This window comes from Oncorhynchus keta, chromosome 28 (genome assembly GCF_023373465.1).
Source record: "Oncorhynchus keta strain PuntledgeMale-10-30-2019 chromosome 28, Oket_V2, whole genome shotgun sequence".
Classification (NCBI taxonomy): domain Eukaryota; kingdom Metazoa; phylum Chordata; class Actinopteri; order Salmoniformes; family Salmonidae; genus Oncorhynchus; species Oncorhynchus keta.
The window spans coordinates 58,941,582-58,963,969 of NC_068448.1; the positions used below are offsets into that span (position 1 = coordinate 58,941,582).

Here is a 22,388-nt window from a genome sequence, read left to right on the forward strand (position 1 = left end):
AGAAGGAAGTCTAGATGGAGCCGTGGGTGGCCTGTTAGGCCGTGGCGGTCGCGCTCCCACGTCAAGGTGATGCGATGCTAAGTGATGTTACCGGGACGGGGTAGCAAAGTGACCGTTACCCATCTGCATCTCAGCTCACAGCTGTGTGTGTGTGTGTTTGTGTGTGTGTGTGTTAAACTACAGTACATACACCTCTGCATCAGCATGAGGCAATGTTAGTATTGGATTCCACATCAATGGTAGCGCACGCGCACACACACACGCACACACACACACAGCACAAGGGTCAGTTTGATAGTGTTAAAGACAGTATCGATTCAGGGCCAGGCCGAACACCAACCAGGAAATAAATACATTCACATCACATCAGCAAAACGTAGAACACCAGCTGAGCAAAACGCCATAAAACAGCTTAGTAATGTCAGTCTAAGCTGACACAGACAGCCACACTAACTAGTTTAACTGCTGTCCTCATATTACTTAGAGACTGTAACATACTGGAATTGCTGTTGACTGTAATTTAAGCTATAGGCACTGTGGTTATGGAATAAGAAGTGGTATTGTGATTGTGACAGGGTGAGCAATGCAGTTTGTGTCATATCTTAGCATGAAGCCAATTTAACTCAGAATGATCAGTAAATGAAGATAAGCTGCTCTACATCATAATGTCTGGTTTCAGTTCTATCAGCCAGGTATATGCACTACATACTAAGTCCCCATAAGTTATAAGTGTTATGTGCAGTGCCTTCAGAAAGTATTCACACCCCTTGACTTTTTCCACATTCATTTTATAATGACTTCCTGATCTCTGTACCCCACACATGCAATTATCTGTAAGGTCCCTCCATCGAGCAGTGAATTTCAAGCACAGATTCACCCACAAATAACATGCGCCGAATACAACGAGGTAGTTGAGGTAATATATACATGTAGGTAGGGGTAAAAGTGACTTGGCAATCAGGATAGAAAATAAACAGAATAGCAGCAGTGTTTGGGAAGTGTGAAAGTGTGAAAGAGTGTGAAGGTGTGTCTATGTGTGAGGGTATGTGTGGCGTCAATATGCATGTGTGTTTTGTGTGTGTGAGCGGTGCTTGTAGTGTGTGTGTGTATGTGTGTGTGTAGGAGTGGCAGTGGAGTATATGTTATAGTGTGAGTTCAGTGAGTGTTCATAGAGCCGGTGAAAGACAGCCAGTGCAAGTAAAAAGGGGGTCAATGCAAATAGTCAGGCTAGCCACTTGATTAACTGTTAAGCAGTATTATGGCTTGGGGGTTGAAGCTGTTTGGGAGCCTTTTGGTCCCAGACTTGGCCCTCTGGTACCACTTTCCATTTCAGTAGCAGGGAGAACAGTCTGTGACTTGGGTGGCTGGAGTCTTTGACAATAGGCCTTCCTCTGACCCCGCCTGGTATAGAGGTTCTGGATGGCAGGGGGCTCATCCCTAGTGATGTGTCTATGGGCTAGGCTACATGATGTGTGCGACTATGATTTGGGTATCATTCACAAGTGATAATATATCATTTACAAGTAATAGGCTGATATTGTCACTGTTCTTGATTTAATCTCGTATTTACATATATTAAATAATATATGTGTGAGATTTGTTTTGATTTAGAATTGACCGTTATCATGCACCTGTCTCGAAAGAGGGGCCGCGGAAAAAAATACATGTCTTCTATGCCCTTAAATAGTGAACAGAGGACGCTTTTCACGTGGTTTGTTTTCATGCCAACTGGATAGGTTGGTTATACTCCTGTTGTAAAGAGAAGCAATGTGCTTAATATTAGGAAAGTTGAGAAATAAATATAGTAGGCCTAGCCCATAGAAAGCTTATAGGATCCTGCTCTTTTTAATAGAGGCCATCACTCTGTTTTCTCACGCAATTGCCTATTCTATATAAATGTTGCGCAACATGAGCTCATAGACTCTCATGAAGTGTTTGATTAGATTTTTGGTTACATTTGCAGTGATGTCAGAGTGATTAGAGGAACAATAGAGTCCGGAGTACCAGGCAGTTAGCAAGTTTGGTAGACTACCAATGACCATCAGCAGCATCAGAGCTTGGAAAGGCCTAATTACCATGACTAAATGATCACGTGGAATCGCCTGCCGTCATGACTCGTGACCGCCCGCGTGGCGGCAATACGGTCACCGTAACAGCCATAAACAGGACAGTAAGTACAGTCATGACCAAAAATATTTTTTCAAGTAACTCACAACTTTCCCCAAAAATAAGTTGAAATTGACCAAAGTGCTTAATCTCCACAATTCTTTATTTCACTGTTAATATTACAGAACATTTGTTTTTAATTCAGAACTTAGTATATCAATTTAATCAGAAAATAAATCGAAATGGCATTCACAAAATGATTGACATTGTAGACTTAATATTTGGTAGCACAGCCTTTTGTCAAAATAACTGTGATAAAAGCGCTTCCTATAGCCATCGATGAGCTTCCTGAACCTCTGTACTGGCAGTTTGGACCACACTTCTTGTGCGAACTCCTCCAGTTCTCCCAGATTTAAAGGGTGCCTTCTCCCAACTGCTGTTTTCAGATCTCTTCACAAGTTTTCAATGGGATTTAAATCTAGTCTCATTGCTGGCCACTTCAGAACAGTCCAGCGTTTTATCTTGAATCATTCCTGGGTGCTTTTTGAAGTTTGTTTGGGGTCATTGTCCTGCTGGAAGACCCATGACCTTCAACGGAGATCCAGATTTCTGACACTGGGTCTGACATTGCGCTCCAAAATGCTTTGGTATTCTCTTGATTTCATGACGTTCAAGGCACCCAGTGTCAGAGGCAGCAAAGTAACCCTAAAACATCACGGAACCTCCATGTTTGACTGTAGGGAAGGTGTCATTTTCTTTGAAAGCTTCATTTTGTTTTCTGTAAACATAGAGATGGTGTGCTTTACTAAAAAGCTCTAATTTGTTCTCATCTGTCCACAGGACATTCTCCCAGAATGATTTTCTCATGTTCCGGTGTGTTTTTGCCAATTGCAGTCTGCTTTTATTATGTCTCTCTCTCAGCAGTGGGGTCCCCCAAGGGTCTCCTACCGTATAACCCCCTTTCATTGAGTTGACCACAGATGGTGCGAGTTGAAACTGTTGTACTTTGCGTCTGAAGGTCAACTTGAATCTATGTGGCAGTTGATGAAAGTGCTTTCTACACCATTCGAACAAGGATTAAGCTAACATTTAGTAAATTATTCAGATTTGTTTGTCTTGTTCAACTGCAAACCAAAGACATACATACATACATGGATACCAAAATATGTTTTAATTTCAACAGTTCTCTGTTCCAATAATGCAATATTTCTTCCAAAGTGCAAGGGTGCCAATATTTTTCTGCCATGACTGAATAAATAGAATAAATGCTAGGATCACACCAAACTCTACATTATTTCAAAGATGTGACAATTTTTACTTCACGTGTGCTTTTTAATGCCGGTTGTAGGCAGTGGATGTTATTGCCTTGATGATGACAGATTGTTAAGTAGATAACAGACAGCAATGATTCAATACCATTGGATAAAACTATCCCACTGTCCAAAGGTGGTTAATATCAGACCAGGGTTCAAATACTATTTCAGGTATTTCAATTACTTTTCAACACATTTCAAAACAAATATTCAGACAACCTTTGTAAAAAAACAAGTAGTTAAATAGTAAAAATGCATTTGGAAATACAATTGGAACGTATTTGAAAATACTCAAATACACTGACTCAAATACACTCCAATGCATTTAACCTATGTATTTGAAAATAGTATTTGAAATAAGTATTTTAAAATACTTTCAAATACAATTTTTTAAATATATTTTTTACAAAACAAACATTCAAATACTCAAGTTAAAGTACTTGTTTTGGGCCTTGAATTTGAAAAGACTCAAATACACAGAAAACATTTATTTAAATAACAAATACATGTATTTCAGCCCAGGTCTCGTTGATACCAGTTCAGGTCACAAGGATTACAGTGTAGTAATAATACTGTGTAGTAGAGTCAATGAAATAGCTATGCTGCTGTAGCATAGTATTTTCTATCCTCATTAATCAGATTCTTTACTATACACCCTTAAATAGATATTTTGAAGCAAACAAAATAAACATGAGACAGTGAAGCACATAAAGAATGTTGATTAGGTGGCGTAGTTGGCCTCGAGAGCAGTACAATGTGTGTAACCTAGATGTAACCGATTCTGGTAGTACTAGGCCTCAGTAATACCCTGGGCTGTTTTGTTCCCCTGAGAGGAGGAGGAGCAGGAGGAGGAGGATGAAGGCTCTTTATCACTGTATTCTCAACTGGGACCTGATACAGCAGACCTTAGATTTTCCTCCTTTCTTTCTTTCTTTCTTTCTTTCTTTCTTTCTTTCTTTCTTTCTTTCTTTCTTTCTTTCTTTCTTTCATTCTTTTTCTCTGTCCCTCTCTCCCTCACTCTCTCCCTGCACCAGAGTAGTGTTAAATAAATCACTCATGGCAGCAGCACCTGTGCTAGGGGGGAAACAGTACAACCCTAAGCTCCGGTGTTGAACCCTTTCACTCCCTGGCGGCCCGGCGGCCCATTCAGTCCTAGACTCCCTGACAGGTCCTGCTGCATCTGTGTGGCCAGTGAAGCAGAAACAGCAGCCTGGGAACCTGTGTGTGTGCGTGTCTGCGTGCGAACATGCGTGTGTGGTCTTTGGAGCCACAAGGTTGCACATTAAAAGGGACAGTGCGAGATTTTTGAAATCAAGCACTTTTTCTACTTACCTAAAGTCAGATAAATTCATGGATTGCATTTTTATGTCTCTGTGTGCAGTTTGAAGGTAGTGTAGTTTTGCGGTCCATTGCTAATTAGCAGTAGCACAATGGCTGGAAGTCTAGCGAAACAGACTGGAAATGTATTTATATCTATTTAAAAAGTGATGTTCCCAATTGATACATTTTTAAATAGGACTACAATGATAGCAAACCAAACACTGCAAACCCATCTACTAGGGATCTAACAATTTACTGATATGCTTTATCCCCTGTTCAAATGTTTAAGATATGTGTGTCTGCGGAACCCAAAATATATCCAAATGTAGCATGCATATGTCAGAAAATCGATTCAAATGTTACGAATCGCCAGTTCACTAAAATGTTGTGCTCATATTACTTTCTTAGTTCGTTTCTGAAAATGCTTCTCATCTTTTGTGACAACTGATGCGTCCTCTCCTTCAGTGTCAAACTGAGCATGAACTGTGTTGACAATCTTTGATCTAATCGTCATTTTGCATGCTGAGCTTATTCAAACTGCACGCTGTGCGCAACATTGTGCGCTGACCAACGAGAGGTAGGCCTATATCTGATCTTACACATCTGCGAGTCACCGGCAGGATTCAGATCTTTGTTAAATGGCTTGCGCGATATTAGGCTTTATTTTATTTATTTATTTCACCTTTACCTTTCAGGTAGGCAAGTTGAGAAGAAGTTCTCATTTACAATTGCGACCTGGCCAAGATAAAGCAAAGCAGTTAGACACATACAACAAGACAGAGTTACACATGGAGTAAAACAAACATACAGTCAATAATACAGTAAAAAAATAAGTCTATATACGATGTGAGCAAATGAGGTGAGATAAGGGAGGTAAAGGCAAAAAAGGCCATGGTGGCGAAGTAAATACAATATAGCAAGTAAAACACTGGAATGGTAGATTTGCAGTGGAAGAATGTGCGAAGTAGAAATAGAAATAATGGGGTGCAAAGGAGCAAAATATATAAATAAATAAATACGGTAGGGGAAGAGGTAGGCTATATTATAGATATATTATAGCTATCTACAGGTGCAGTGATCTGTGAGCTGCTCTGACAGCTGGTGCTTAAAGCTAGTGAGGGAGATAAGTGTTTCCAGTTTCAGAGATTTTTGTAGTTCATTCCAATCATTGGCAGCAGAGAACTGGAAGGAGAGGCGGCCAAAGGAAGAACTGGTTTTGGGAGTGACCAGAGAGCTATACCTGCTGGAGTGCGTGCTACATGTGGGTGCTGCTATGGTGACCAGCGAGCTGAGATAAGGAGGACTTTACCTGGCAGGGTCTTGTAGATGACCTGGAGCCTGTGGGTTTGGCGACGAGTATGAAGCGAGGGCCAGCCAACGAGAGTGTACAGGTCGCAGTGGTGGGTAGTATATGGGGCTTTGGTGACAAAACAGATGGCACTGTGATAGAATGCATACAATTTATTGAGTAGGGTATTGGAGGCTATTTTGTAAATGACATCGCCGAAGTCGAGGATCGGTAGGATGGTAAGTTTTACGAGGATATGTTTGGCAGCATGAGTGAAGGATGCTTTGTCGCGAAATAGGTAGCCAATTCTAGATTTAACTTTGGATTGGAGATGTTTGATGTGAGTCTGGAAGGAGAGTTTACAGTCTAACCAGACACCTAGGTATTTGTAGTTGTCTACATATTCTAAGTCAGAACCTTCCAGAGTAGTGATGTTGGATGTGCGGGCAGGTGCAGGCAGTGATCGGTTGAAGAGCATGCATTTGGTTTTACTTGTATTTAAGAGTAGTTGGAGGCCACGGAAGGAGAGTTGTATGGCATTGACGCTCGTCTGGAGGGTTGTTAACACAGTGTCCAAAGAAGGGCCAGAAGTATACAGAATGGTGTCGTCTGTGTAGAGGTGGATCAGAGACTCACCAGCAGCAAGAGCGACATCATTGATGTATACAGAGTAGAGAGTCGGCCCAAGAATTGAACCATGTGGCACCACCATAGAGACTGCCAGAGGCCCGGACAACAGTTCCTCTGATTTGACACACTGAACTCTACCAGAGAAGTAGTTGGTGAACCAGGCGAGGCAATAATTTGAGAAACGAAACCAATCGAGTCTGCCGATGAGGATGTGGTGATTGACAGAGTCGAAGCCTTGGCCAGGTCAATGAATACGGCTGCACAGTATTGTTTCTTATCGATGGCGGTTAAGATATCATTTAGGACCTTGAGCGTGGCTGAGGTGCACCCATGACCAGCTCTGAAACCAGATTGCATAGCACAGAAGGTGCGGTGGGATTCGAAATGGTCGGTAATCTGTTTGTTGACTTGGCTTTCGAAGACCTTTGAAAGGCAGGGTAGGATACATATAGGTCTGTAGTAGTTTGGGTCAAGAGTGTCCCCCCCTTTGAAGAGGGGGATGACCGCAGCTGCTTTCCAATCATTGGGAATCTCAGACGACACGAATGAGAGGTTGAACAGGCTAGTAATAGGGGTTGCAACAATTTCTGAAGATAATTTTTAGAAAGAAAGGGTCCAGATTGTCTAGCCCGGCTGATTTGTAGGGGTACAGATTTTGCAGCTCTTTCAGAACATCAGCTGACTGGATTTGGGAGAAGGAGAAATGGGGAAGGCTTGGGAGAGTTGCTGTGGGGGGTACAGTGCTGTTGACCGGGGTAGGGGTAGCCAGATGGAAAGCATGGCCAGCCGTAGAGAAATGCTTATTGAAATTCTCAATTATAGTGGATTTATCGGTGGTGACAGAGTTTCCTATCCTCAGTGCAGTGGGCAGCTGGGAGGTGTTCTTATTCTCCATGGACTTTACGGTGTACCAGAACTTTTTTTAGTTTGTGTTGCAGGAAGCAAATTTCAGCTTGATAAAGCTGGCCTTGGCTTTTCTAACTGCCTGTGTATATTGTTATTGCATATCACAGGGGACTGTTCGATGCTAATGCAGAACCAAGGGCTATATCTGTTCCTGGTTCTAAATTTCTTGAATGGGGCATGCTTATTTAAGATGGTGAGGAAGGCATTTAAAAAAAATAACCAGGCATCCTCTACTGACGGGATGAGGTCAATATCCTTCCAGGATACCCGGACCAGGTAGATTAGAAAGGCCTGCTCGCTGAAGTGTTTCAGGGAGCGTTTGACAGTGATGAGTGGAGGTCGCTTGACCCCTGACCCATTACGGATGCAGGCAATGAGGCAGTGATCTCTGAGATCTTGGTTGTAAATAGCAGAGGTGTATTTAGAGGGCAAGTTCGTTATATGATATCTATGAGGGTGCCCGTGTTTGCGGCTTTGGGGTGGTACCTGGTAGGTTCATTGATCATTTGTGTGAGATTGAGGGCATCAAGCTTAAATTGTAGGATAGCTGGGGTGTTAAGCATGTTCCAGTTTAGGTCACCTAGTAGCATTAGCTCTGAAGATAGGGGCAATCAGTTCACATATGGTGTCCAGAGCACAGCTGGGGGCAGAGGGTGGTCTATAGCAGGCGGCAACGGTGAGAGACTTGTTTTTAGAGAGGTGGATTTTTCAAAGTAGAAGTTCAAATGGTTTGGATACAGACCTGGATAGGAGGACAGAACTCTGCAGGCTCTCTCTACAGTAGATTGCAACACCGCCCCCTTTGGCCGTTCTATCTTGTCTGAAAATATTGTCGTTAGGGATGGAGATTTCAGAGTTTTTGGTGGTCTTCCTAAGCCAGGGTTCAGACACGGCTAGGACATCCGGGTTGGCAGAGTGTGCTAAAGCAGTGAATAAAACAAACTTAGGGAGGCGGCTTCTAATGTTAACATGCATGAAATCAAGGCTATTACGGTTACAGAAGTAATCAAAAGAGAGAGCCTGGGGTATAGGAGTGGAGCTAGGCACTGCAGGGCCTGGATTCACCTCTACATCACCAGAGGAACAGAGGAGGAGTAGGATAAGGGTATGGCTAAAAGCTATGAGAATTGGTCTTCTAGGACGTCCGGAACAGAGAGTAAAAGGAGGTTTCTGGGGGCGATAAAATAGCGTCAAGGTATAATGTACAGACAAAGGTATGGTAGGATGTGAATACAGTGGAGGTAAACCTAGGCATTGAGTGATGATGAGAGAGAAACATCATTGAAACCAGGTGATGTCATCGCATGTGTGGGTGGTGGAACTGAAAGGTTGGATAAGGTATAATGAGCAGGGCTAGAGGCTCTATAGTGAAATAAGCCAATAAACACCAACCAGAACAGCAATGGACAAGGCATATTGACATTAAGGAGAGGCATGCTTAGCAGAGTGATCATAAGGGTCCAGTGAGTAGTGAGGTTGGTTGGGGTCATGGCGATTCAGAAAGATAGCCGGGCCATGGGTAGCAAGCTAGCAGAAGACGGAGGATGTCTATTTTTAGCCACCTTGTGCGTTTCTATCGGTATATCTGTGGGGTTCCGTGTGGTAGAGGGGACCAATCCAATTGGAAAAATAGATATAGTTATAGTGACCCAAGAAAATTGTCCGATAGACCTATTCAGATAGCAGCCGATAAGACAGCTAACAATTAGCGGGCCGCAGATGGGCGTTCAGGTAACGTCGCGACAGAGGGGCCAGTTGGATAACTCCCAAGGGCAGATAACGTCGGTAGTCCAGTCGTGATAGGCCCCTTGGGGCTCCGCGTCGGCAGTAAAATGGGTCTGGATAGGTGATTTGTAGCCCAGGAGTGGCTGATGGAACTCTTCAGCTGGCTAGCTCCGGAATAATTAATGTTTGCTCCGGGACTGACGTAAGACAATATTCACTCGGATAGCAGCTAGCTAGCTGCAAGATCCAGGTGTAAATGTCCAGAGCTTGCGGTAGAAATCTGGGGATATGGAGAGAAATAGGTCTGGTATGCTGTGATATGAGTCGCGTTGTACACAACTGGTGATAGCTTTTTGAGCTAAAGGATAGCTGATGACCACCAACCGTGGTTAGCTGAATACTAACATTAGCCAGTAAACTGGCTAGTTTCTGGCTAGCTTCTGGCTAACTTCTGGCTAGCTTTTATATATATATATATATATATATATATATATATATATATATATAAAAGAAATGCGAAGAAAAGATGTAAATATATATATATATATATACACGGGACATGACAAGACGAGGACAAAGGACGTCTGACTGCTATTCCATCTTGGGAAAGAAATAGAGTTTACTTTATTTAATAAAAATGTTTGTAATTTCATTATCTCTTTGTCTCCCTCTTTGTTACGAGCTGGTTCGTAACAGTAAGGTTAAAATAGTTAGTTAGTTATTTGTTGATTGACAAACAATGTAATAATATAATATAATATATGCCATTTAGCAGATGCTTTTATCCAAAGCGACTTACAGTCATGTGTGCATACATTCTACGTATGGGTGGTCCCGGGAATCGAACCCGCTACCCTGGCGTTACAAGCGCCATGCTCTACCAACTGAGCTACAGAAGGACCACAATTGTAATTTGCTAGGTTATCAATATCAGATGTACTGTTGAAAATTGTGCTTTTATTAGCCAAAGAAACCTGCAAGACACAAATATAATCTGGCTATACCTGCTGATTCTTAGGCAAAATTGTGAGTGAGCCCACAACCTTGGCTGAGAAGCAACCCCACACATGAATGGTCTCAGGATGCTTTACTTTTGGCATGACACAGGACTGATGGTAGCGCTCACTTTGTCTTCTCCGGACTTGCTTTTTTACGGATGCCCCAAACAATCGGAAAGGTTCATCAGAGAAAATGACTTTACCCCAGTCCCCAGCAGTCCAATCCCTGTACCTTTTGAAGAATATCAGTCTGTCCCTGATGTTTTTCCTGGAGAGAAGTAGCTTCTTTGCTGCCATTCTTGACACCAGGCCACCAGGCCAGATGCACTCACACCTACCTGCTGCCATTCCTGAGCAAGCTCTGTACTGGTGGTGTCCCGACCCCGCAGCTGAATCAAATTTAGGAGGCGTTCTTGGCGCTTGCTGGACTTTCTTGGGTGCCCAGAAGCTTTTTTCACAACAATGGAACCGCTCTCGCTGAAGTGCTTGATAGTTGATTTAGGTGCAATCTTACTGACAGCAATATCCTTGCCCATGAAGCCCTTTTTGTGCAAAGCAATGATGATGGCACGTGTTTCCTTGCAGGTAACCATGGTTGACAGAGGAAGAACAATGATTCCAAGCACCGCGCTCCTTTTGAAGCTTCCAGTCTGTTATTCGAACTCAATCATCATGACAGAGTGATCTCCAGCCTTGTCCTCGTCAACACTCACACCTGTGTTAACAGGAGAATCACTGACATGATGTCAACTGGTCTTTTTGTGGCAGGGCTGAAATGCAGTGGACATGCATTTTTGGGGATTCAGTTCATTTGCATGGCAAAGAGGGACTTTGCAATTAATTGCAATTCATCTGATCAGTCTTCATAACATTCTGGAGTATATGCAAATTACCATCATACAAACTGAGGCGGCAGACTTGGTGAAAATTAAAATTTGTGTCATTCTCAAAACTTTTGGCCACAACTGTTGTGCTAGATATTCATTAGCAATGTCACTGACAAATATTGGTAGAGTAATAGCTCAAACAGTTTTAATCTGCAAAAATGTGAAATGTATTAGTGGGTGATTTCAGATCAAAAGTGGGTGGAAAAAAGGAAACATTACCCCCCCACAATCAGATAATGGGGTGGTAGGTGCCCATTTTCTCTTATGGCTCAGCTCAGGTGCCTAATTATACCATAGACATACATCATACATCAGATCCAGCTCAGAGAGGCCAAGCTCATGAGCTCCATCAGGAGTAGATTTGAATTTAGAATGAAAAATGTATGTGTTTATGCAACAAATGTTAATGCCTCAAATAGTATCGTATCGCATTGAACCAAATCGCATCGATTTACTCTCTAATCAAACGGAATTGCACCAAATCGTTTCAAACTAAAACGTATCTTTCCTGCATCCTACTGGAGCTCATGCACCTAGATACTTATCAAATCATCTTGAAAGGGAAAGATGCATATCCCTACCATCTACAGTATTTAATGAGTTTAGATCTCTATATCTCTCTCTCTCTCTTCCTCCTCTTTGCTCTCTCTCTAGCTTCCTCTTCCCTCTCTCTCTCTAGCTTCCTCTTCGCTCTCTCTCTCTCTAGCTTCCTCTTCCCCCTCTCTCTCTCTAGCTTCCTCTTCCCTCTCTCTCTCTCTAGCTTCCTCTTCCCTCTCTCTCTCTAGCTTCCTCTTCCCTCTCTCTCTCTCTAGCTTCCTCTTCCCTCTCTCTCTCTCTAGCTTCCTCTTCCCTCTCTCTCTCTCTAGCTTCCTCTTCCCTCTCTCTCTCTAGCTTCCTCTTCCCTCTCTCTCTCTCTAGCTTCCTCTTCTCTCTCTCTCTTCTCTCTCTCTCTTCTCTTCTCTCTCTCTCTAGCTTCCTCTTCCCTCTCTCTCTCTCTTCCTCTTCCCTCTCTCTCTCTACTTCTCTCTCTCTCTAACTTCTACTTCTCTCTCTCTGGCTTCCTCTTCTCTCCCTCTCTCTGGCTTCCTCTTCTCTCCCTCTCTCTGGCTTCCTCTTCTCTCCCTCTCTCTGGCTTCCTCTTCTCTCCCTCTCTCTCTCTCTCTGCTCTCCCCCTCCTCACCGTCTGTCACCAATGGCAACTGCAAATGTGATTATAATTATACAGTTTTACTCCTCTGTAAATGTTAACAGCTCAAGGATATCACTTTTTTAGAGTAACCTCTCATCCCAACCCATGGATTGAAGAACCAGGCATCGACAGGAATTATCTTTATACCTTTATCAATACCATCAATGAAACATACATGCTATCATTTGTTTTAGTTTTTAACAGTGTTGGAATCATATTATTACACCCACTCTAGATCATTAGTGTTGAATTAGGGGTATTTTGTATAACTGGCAACACCCACTGGGTTGTAATTCTGTTGATAATCAAGTGTACTGTGTCAAGCTCTGGCTTTAAATAGGAATTCACCTTCTGCTCACCTTTTAACCCCAATGACCACACACACAAACACACTCACATGCACTCACGCACACACGAACACACAGACACACCATGACACGTGCATGCACGCACGCCCAAGCACATACACAGACGCACACAAACAAGTGTGTTCTCATCTCTCAGTAACTAGAAGTGCTTTAAGTAGAGCCCTCTTCTCCTTCAATATGTTTTCAGTTAATACCACTGGTGCCTTGCAGATGTCAGCCATTGAGAAGTGTACATAGTCTCTCAGATAGATTATGATGCTGTTTTGTTGTGTTTGTATGTGCGTGTGTGTGTGTGTGTGTGTGTGTGTGTGTTGGGAGTTACAGTATGGATGGATTTACCGACTAAACCATATTTGATTCATGATTCAACACTTAGAAGAATATACTCATTTGTTTATCATCCATTTGTCTTATCTGTTCCCCTTTCTTTTCTAGATCATGATCTCAGAGACCGTCCTGTTCTTGATACAATACTCGTCCAAAGAGCTGGACAGTCAGGAGAAGACCATGCTGACAGGAGACTGCTGCTACCTCAACCCTCTGGTGCGCAGGACCTTTCGCTTTCTGGGTACGTCATACAGAGCAAATATTATCGAAACATTAGCCAACTTTGTGGTTCAGTTGGCAATTGTGCAATGACAAGGTTGTACTTCGGATCAAAGCCTCTGCTTATTGACACATATTGCATATATGAAATTCTCTCTGTCTTGTCCTTGAAAACTAGCTCCTTATGTCCAGTGTCTCCTCGTACAGAAACGCACACTGTCACGTGCCCTGAGGGGAAAGAATGGGATCCTTTGGAAAGGAATGGTACAGTACTGTATGTAGTCTCCTCGCCTATGCTCTCACGCAAACGTTCCTATTTTAGATAAGACTACAGAAACCAAGAGGATTATCACCCTGATCCCCAAGGGAATACTCCTCCCTCTCTCACTCTTTCCTGTTAAATCTTCAATTTACACCACAATTTCTCTAACTGTAACAATTCCTTAATGTTATGAGCTTTCAGTCGCAGCTAAACCTCCCTTTACTCACTATACCCAATATGTATGAATTAATGTTGCTCTAAATTACATCTACAGTTGAAGTCTGAAGTTTACATACTCTTAGGTTGGTGTCATTAAATCTTGTTTTTCAACCACTCCACACATTTCTTATTAACAAACTATAGTTTTGACAAATCAGTTAGGACATCTACTTTGTGCATGACACAAGTCATTTTTCCAACAATTGTTTACAGACAGATTATTTAACTTATCATTCACTGTATCACAATTCCAGTAGCTCAGAAGTTTACATACACTAAGCCGACTGTGCATTTAAACAGCTTGGAAAATTCCAGAAAATTATGTCATGGCTTTAGAAGCTTCTGACAGGCTAATTGTTCATTGGAGGTGTACCTGTGGATGTATTTCAAGGCCTATCGTCAAACTCAGTGCCTCTTTGTTTGACATCATGGGAAAGTCCAAATAAATCAGCCAAGACCTCAGAAAAAATATTGTAGACCTCCACAAGTCTGATTCATCCTTGGGAGCAATTTCCAAACGCCTGAAGGTACCATGTTCATCTGTACAAGCAATAGTATGCAAGTATAAACACCATGGGACCACGCAGCCATCAAACCGCTCAGGAAGGAGACGAGTTCTGTCTCCTAGAGATGAACGTACTTTGGTGCGAAAAGTGCAAATCAATCCCAGAACAACAGCAAAGGACCTTGTGAAGATGCTGGAGGAAACAGGTACAAAGTATATATATCCACAGTAAAACGAGTCCTATGCCGACCTAATCTGAAAGGCCGCTCAGCAAGGAAGAAGCCACTGCTCCAAAACCGCCATAAAAAAGCCAGACTACGGTTTGCAACTGCACATGGGGACAAAGATCGTACATTTTGAAGAAATGTCCTCTGGTCTGATGAAACAAAAACAGAACTGTTTGGCCATAATGACCATCGTTATGTTTGGAGGAAAAAGGGGGAGGCTTGCAAGCCAAAGCAAACCATCCCAACCGTAAAGCACGGGGGTGGAAGCATCATGCTGAGAGGTGCTTTGCTGCAGGAGGGACTGGTGCACTTCACAAAATATATGGCATCACGTGGAAGGACAATTATGTGGATATATTGAAGCAACATCTCAAGACATCAGTCTTGTGTTAAACAATTTAAAGGAAATGCTACCAAATACTAATTGAGTGTAGGTAAACTTCTGACCCACTGGGAATGTGATGAAAGAAATATAAGCTGAAATAAATCACTCTCTACTATTATTCTGACATTTCACATTCTTAAAATAAAGTGGTGATCCTAACTGACCTAAGACAGGGTATTTACCAGGATTAAATGTCAGGAATTGTGAAAACCTGAGTTTGAATGTATTTGGCTAAGGTGTATGTAAACTTCCGATGTCAACTGTAAATATCATATAGGATGTTAAATGGATAACTCAGTCTAACCGGCCAACTTTGCTTTTGTTAGACTGTCCGACAATAGCCCTTTAGTGTTATGTTGGTGTAACAATTAGTTCTGCAGATTATGTCTGCCCCAGCAGCCAGTAGTAGCTACCACAGCCACCTGCTGTAGAGGTATGGATGACTGAGGTACCTAGAGCAAGGGATTCGTGTCAGATATTTTAAAGACATTATCATTTTGGATCAGATAGGGATACGACTTTCATCTAAGCCTCCCTGGCAGACTGCAGTGGGATGGTGATAATGTCAACACAGGTCAAAGACACCTGTCTGCAGAGCATGATGGTGCACTTCTCCAGCCCAGTGCATGTTTTACAAAGAGATTGCATGTACTTATAAATGTAAGATAGAGGTACTGTATCACAGAAATATAACATTGTTTTATCTCATGTACTATAGCTATTGTGCTGTGGAAGATTACTTTCTGATTGACTGCTCTTAGATTCTGTCTCTTTTCTCATCTCTACCCTGTCCATGATTTGTTTAGTCAGTTCATATTATAGAGATATGAGAAACACAGGTGTGTGTGTGGGTGCGTGTGTGTATGTGTGTGTACGAGTCATCTCACTAGTCATCTCACGACCTGCCGTCTTCCATACCATCTCTCTGTTGTATTTAGAGTTCCAATGATAATGACTCACTTTGCAATGCTCGCACTTTGCAATACATTTTGAACATGCCCGAAGGTCATGACAACAAGCTCGTTCTTAACTCTAAAATCAGACTTTTTCACCTGATTTGAAGTTTTTGCATTTCTCCACCCTCTCATGAACCTTGATTGTGAAAGGATAAGCTATTTAGAGTGCACCCTTCTATTGGAAGCTAGATGGAGGAGTATAAATGCCCAGCGAGATGAAAGGCAGCCTGGAGAGACACTGCTGTTGTTGTCTCATCAGGTTTTGAAGGCTCAAAGCTGAGCGTTGATGTGCACTTGTTAGCGAACTCCTTAAGACATACTGTTACACAAAGGAAGACTTTGTAGTGCATATAATAACTTCACAAATAAGCCACTTCTGTTTGGAGAAATCCAAGGTATTATTTCTCACTGCATCACTATTGGTCTTTGTGCAAGGTGTTGATGTTCAAGCAGTTGGCACACAGTTCAGACACTCATCTGTACCACACAAGACATGCAGGAAATGATCTCTTCACAGGCCCCAGGACCAGAACACAGGCTGGGAGTTGCACAGTTTTAAATAGAGCCATGAATATATGGAACTCTTTTCCACCCCAGGTAACCCAAGCTAAAAACCTGATTCAAAAAACACCTAACAACACAAAGGGACTGTGAAGAGACAGCCATTTTGATATATTTTGTCATTTACACTCTATGTGTTGTATCATGTAGGTGGGTGGCCTTGCACGAGCCTTGGCTTGTGCGAGCAGGAACATGTGATACATTTTCACAACTCTTAGTACAGAACTCCAAACTGGTCACACTTTCCTTCAAAACCTGTCATTGTGCATTCATTTGGATCGTAAACATCTCTCACCACACAACCGTTGATTCAAAGTATATGTTTATTGTGAAATGTCATGAGAACATTGGTTTAATCACCAAACAAAATAATTATATATTTTCAAATTAGTCATTTTAACTACCCGTTAATCCAATAGCAAACAATGCAAGAAGAAGCAAATTATGTTTGGGGGGAAAAAGATGGCGGACTGAACACAGCAGTGTAGATCACCTCAAGATAAAAACGAAATATTCAATATCGGTAAGTTAGACTAAATATTAGCACTTCACAAACTGATGGGTTATAACCTTCAATCTGGATAACAAAACAAATCATAAGGCTAGAGAAGTGTATCGACAAACATTACGAAAACAAGCAACACCCAAACAGGACGGAGAACTTTCTGAGGGTGTAGTTAGGGAGTTCCTCCTTACAGCGCTTTCAGATCCCACGCGAAGCTGTCGACAAAATCAAACTCAAACGTGTACACCGATTCAGGTTCGAGAGGGCAGAGATATGAATGCCCAATCGTTGGCAAATTTGCTTTCTTTAAAGATAAAATAATGGTTAAAAACCTGGGTAAAAGACTTGCACGAAAATAGGCTTGAATGATCAGTTCCCGAAGGAAATTGCAGAACTGCGCAAAGTTCTGTATCCAATCTTCAAGGAAAATAGATTCAAAGGGAAATGTGTAGCTCTCGTAGTCGATAAACTGTATATTGATAACCAAATGTTCCGAGACACAAAGACTACCCATGGCTATTCTAAATATTACAACGTTCCCATAGAGGAGTCAAATAATGGAACACCCAATACTAGCCATGGTAGGGAATGTAATAAAAAATATATATAGAAAAGCAATAAAATAAAACAATTGTTAAGGAAATAAACTACAACTGCACTACACCATCTCAGATAGGTAATGTTGGAAAATAATTTGTTTTAGACTTTCCATTTATAGTATTTTATAAATTGATAAGACAGCATTCGAAGAAAAGATCATTAACTAAATAATACATCTTCAAATATAAGGAACTGGGACACAAAAGTACTCAATCAACATGGAGGAGAAACACCCAAGACATAGAAGCAGAGTATGTGGGTATGTGCGCATTTATTGTGATGGAAGGCGGGGTGTGTTTTTTGTGTTTGGAAAAGTGTGGAGTTAAGTGAGTGAAAAATGATAGGTGTTTGTGAGCAGGGGTTATGAGAGAGAGCTTTCAGTTTTGTGCAGATATGGAATATACATTTTAAAATAAAATGTTAATATCTATTTATTTACTGTCCTATCATGATGGAATGGTCCCCAACCCTATACAGTACCCTGGACACCCACCTGAGAGACCCCTACACTAAGCAGAAGTCCTTATCTGTCTTATGGGCCTACTGTAAGGAGCCTATACGCAGCCAAATGAGAAAGATGAATGTGGTCAGAGACCAACTAAAGCAGCACTGCCCCATCAATATTCTGAGCCTGCCTGGCAGGGTTGGTCCTGTGAAGCCAAAGCCCCCTGATGGGAGAGCATAATATACAAGGAAATTCTCAAAACTGCCAATGAGAACCTTGTCGACCTTGTATCTAGCCGGTGGGGATTCTGGTGGGGTGCCCCCACCTAGGCAGTGCTGGCAACACTAGCTGCAGTAACCCATGGGGAGGGGGTCACACTCTGACAGGGGGCATGTTATTGTGGCCCTTGTGGCACAAAATCATCAAAGGTCTGACTGCTCAGAGATGCTTGGGAATATGGTCACAATGGGGGACCACGTGTGTTTCAGGGTACCTGCCAATTTTAATAAAATCTCCCCATTTTTGCTCAATTTTGCATGCCTTCTCATGCAGCTGCAACTGTATATGCATTCGTAAATCAAGGCCTTTCTTGATTTGGGCTCTGGGATACTGTTGAGCATCTGAGTTTATGGCTGTTTGTGGGGGAAAGGGATTGAAACTACCTACACTATTACAAATATTTGTTGTTATTTATGGAAGTTAAGATGAGCAGTTTGTATATGGGTCCTGGTCTCTCGAGGGCCATGGAATCCAGGGGGTCGGGGAGGGTCTGCCGGTCACTGGGATGACAGCACGACGCGGGATGGGGAGGGGTTTTAGCAGGTAGAATAATGGGGAAAATTGGAGCTTTACATAGTAGCAATGTAAATATCACGTTATAGCTACAGAGGGGCAAAAAACTATTTAGTCAGCCACCAATTGTGCATGTTCTCCCACTTAAAAAGATGAGAGAGGCCTGTCATTTTCATCATAGGTACACTTCAACTATGACAGACAAAATGAGAAAAAAATCACATTGTAGGATTTTTTAAGAATTTATTTGCAAATTATGGTGGAAAATTTGGTCACCTACAAATAAGCAAGATTTCTGGCTCTCACAGACCTGTAACTTCTTCACATACCAAATAATTGACAGCAGTACCATATAGATTGCAAAATAGTTGAGAATAGATTTTCGATGTACCAATTTCATGGCACATGGTTTATGAATTGACACACAAAATGATGCCAGATTCAAAACTTAGATTTTTTAAATTTAAATTGTTATACTAAATTCTTGCAACCGATTTTGTTTGGTACTGTCCATAGCTTGTTTCTGGTCACAGGTCCAGGAATGGCTGAAGAAATACAACATTTACCTGGAGCTAACTCTACAGATAGCAATACTGGGTGATTTGAAAAGTCATAGTCAATCGATCAATAATATAATAATACTTTTATCGAAAAATGTTTTCTTTAATTTACAATCTGTATAAACTATGAGAATAGAAAGGTTCAGAACTTTTGTGAAGCAACACAGCATGGTTGAAAAATATATGGCAAATAGAAATCTATTATGGATGGTGTTAAGAGATAAACGGGAAGGGTTGAATGGAGCTGAAGGGTGGGACTAATAACAACAAGATAACAAATGTAAAATATACTGTGTCTTTAAAATGTATATAGGTTCACAACTTTTGTGAAATAGCACAGTTAAAAATATAAATCAAACTGGATGGACATCAGAAATAGAGGAAGGCCAGGTCTAAAAACAAACAAAATATAACTATTGTAAAATAGGTTGTGTCCGTAAAATGTATATAGTATGTATAAGCTGGAAGTAGAAGCCTAAGTGTTATTGTTTATTAGTTTACTCCAATTAGGGGTGGGGTGGTAGGGTGTGCGGGAAATAATACAGGAAAATATATTATAAAACATGTATTTATATATATAGTGGGGCAAAAAAGTATTTAGTCAGCCACCAATTGTGCAAGTTCTCCCACTTAAAAATATGAGAGTGTAATGGTTCTCTTGTGGTGAAGGAGAGTCGGACCAAAATGCAGCGTGTAGATTGCGATCCATGTTTTAATAAACAAACGTAACACGAATCTAAATACAAACACTACAAAAAACAATAAACGTAACGAAAACCGAAACAGCCTATACTTGTGTACACTAACACATAGACAGGAACAAGGACACTAAGGACAATCACCCACGACAAACTCAAAGAATATGGCTGCCTAAATATGGTTCCCAATCAGAGACAACGATAAACACCTGCCTCTGATTGAGAACCACTCCAGACAGCCATAGACTTTGCTAGATCCCACTAGCTACAATCCCAATATATACACACCACATACAAAAACCCATGCCACACCCTGGCCTGACCCAATACATGAAGATAAACACAAAATACTTCGACCAGGGCGTGACAGAGAGAGGCCTGTAATTTTCATCATAGGTGCACTGCAACTATGACAGACTAAATGAGAAAAAAAATCCAGAAAATCAAATTGTAGGATTTTTAACTTGAGGCTGTAATCGCTGCCAAAGGTGCTTCAACAAAGTACTGAGAAAAATGGTCTGAATACTTATGTAAATCTTATATTAAAATGTTTATATACTTGTGATAGTACAAAAGTAGCATATGCATCAAATAGTAACAGTAATACAGTATAAAGTGCTGTACCTGAACATACTCGGCCTGCAGTTGTTTCACCTGGTCGCTGTTTCTCTCAAAAGGCACCAGGTGTCTCTTCAAAAGGCGGGCGATTGTTGGTAGGCTGATGGAAGCCACATCGGCAAAGATGTCATCGTTCTCCTCAATAGCCTGCTTTGTTTTGGACAACCATATGTCATTCCTGGCCCTCACCATTGCACCACTGCCCACTCCTGCTGGTCGGTCAGCACATGCCACGGCCATCACCATGTGGTCTTCTGTCAATTCTGAGGGTAGAACAGAGTATACTGTCAATATTATCATGATCGAATTGACAGTTGATCTTTTCAGATTGGGGTGATCTGGCAGCCTCTGCCATGGTAAGGCCTCTGTTTACCACATGGTCAACGATGATGGCCCGGACTTCATTAGACACAACAGTTCCCTGCCATCTGCCCCCTTCTCTCTGATGTCCACCTGTCTGCTGGGACCCAAGCCCACCTCTTTGACGGGGCCCATGCCCACCTCTTTGAACTCTTTGACGGGGCCCATGCCCACCACTTTGACAGGGACCATGCCCACCTCTTTGACGGGGCCCATGCCCACCTCTTTGAACTCTTTGACGGGGCCCATGCCCACCACTTTGACAGGGACCATGCCCACCTCTTTGACGGGGCCCATGCCCACCTCTTTGACGGGGCCCATGCCCACCTCTTTGACGGGGCCCATGCCCACCTCTTTGACGGGGCCCATGCCCACCTCTTTGAACTCTTTGACGGGGCCCATGCCCACCTCTGTGACAGGCCCCTTGTCCACGAGTTCTTTGATTTCTTCCTCTCCCTTGCTGTCTATCCTTCTCTGTGTTGAAAGAAATGGCAGGTGTTCACACACCCCTTTAATATGGTGACCAATTGCGGTTACCACAATGTGAAATCAGTTAGCAAAAATGAGTATTCATTATGTATGGTTATCATGTATCATACATTTAATTTAGATGTTTATACTTTACAAACACACCTTTTATTTCTTTTGTTCTCAAAATCATCTGTATATAGTAGACAAACCAGTTTAAAATCTATAGGTTTACCAAACGGTTAAGTGATTAACCATTAAGTGCAATTGGATTAAGTGATGGTCAAATGTATTTAATGAGAAGAGAATCAGTGAAAGGCAACTACTTTATATGAAAGTTATTTCTAGATGAAATGCTGATTAGGTTTAGTGAAAAAGTGTGATTTTGTGTGTTGTACCTCGTCAACTGAAAATGTGCAAAAAAAATTGAAAAACAGCCTTTTTGATGATCTGTTTTGAGTTTTGTATTAAGAGTTGTGACATTTTACCACATACTTGTGGAAATAGTACCAAGGTGATAACTGTATATTATGTGTTTTATTTGTTGTTTTGTTTCCTATTTGGACCCCAGGAAGAGTAGCCGCTGCCTTGTGGATCCCAATAAATATTACTATACTACTAACGGTCTCCAGGAGTAGGCAATAGTGGTTTTTAGAGCCTGTGCAGGTTTATATCACAGCCAAGCTCTATATAATCATCTTTAAACAATCAGTCTCTGAATAATTCCTAACAAGTCCTCAACTGGCAGCTTCATTAAATAGTACCCGCAAAACACCAGACTTAACATTAACAGTGAAGAGGCGACTGGTCTTCTAGGCAGAGTTCCTCTGTCCAGTATCTTTGTTCTTTTGCCCATCTTAATCTTTTATTTTTATTGGCCAGTCTGAGATATGTCTTTTTCTTTGCAACTCATTCTAGAAGGCCAGCATCCTGGAGTCACCTCTTCCATGG

General features: G+C 41.8%; 1 protein-coding gene across 5 annotated transcripts in view; it reads left to right on the top strand.

The window, feature by feature from the left end:
- LOC118361613 (phospholipid phosphatase-related protein type 5) overlaps positions 1-22,388 on the top strand; it is a 102,678-nt gene that overhangs the window by 44,838 nt on the left and 35,452 nt on the right. For all 5 annotated transcript variants that reach the window (XM_052483336.1, XM_052483337.1, XM_035741684.2 and 2 more), the window contains one exon: positions 13,166-13,298. In XM_052483336.1, the coding sequence (XP_052339296.1) occupies positions 13,166-13,298 (133 nt within the window). The remainder of the gene's footprint in view (positions 1-13,165; positions 13,299-22,388) is intronic.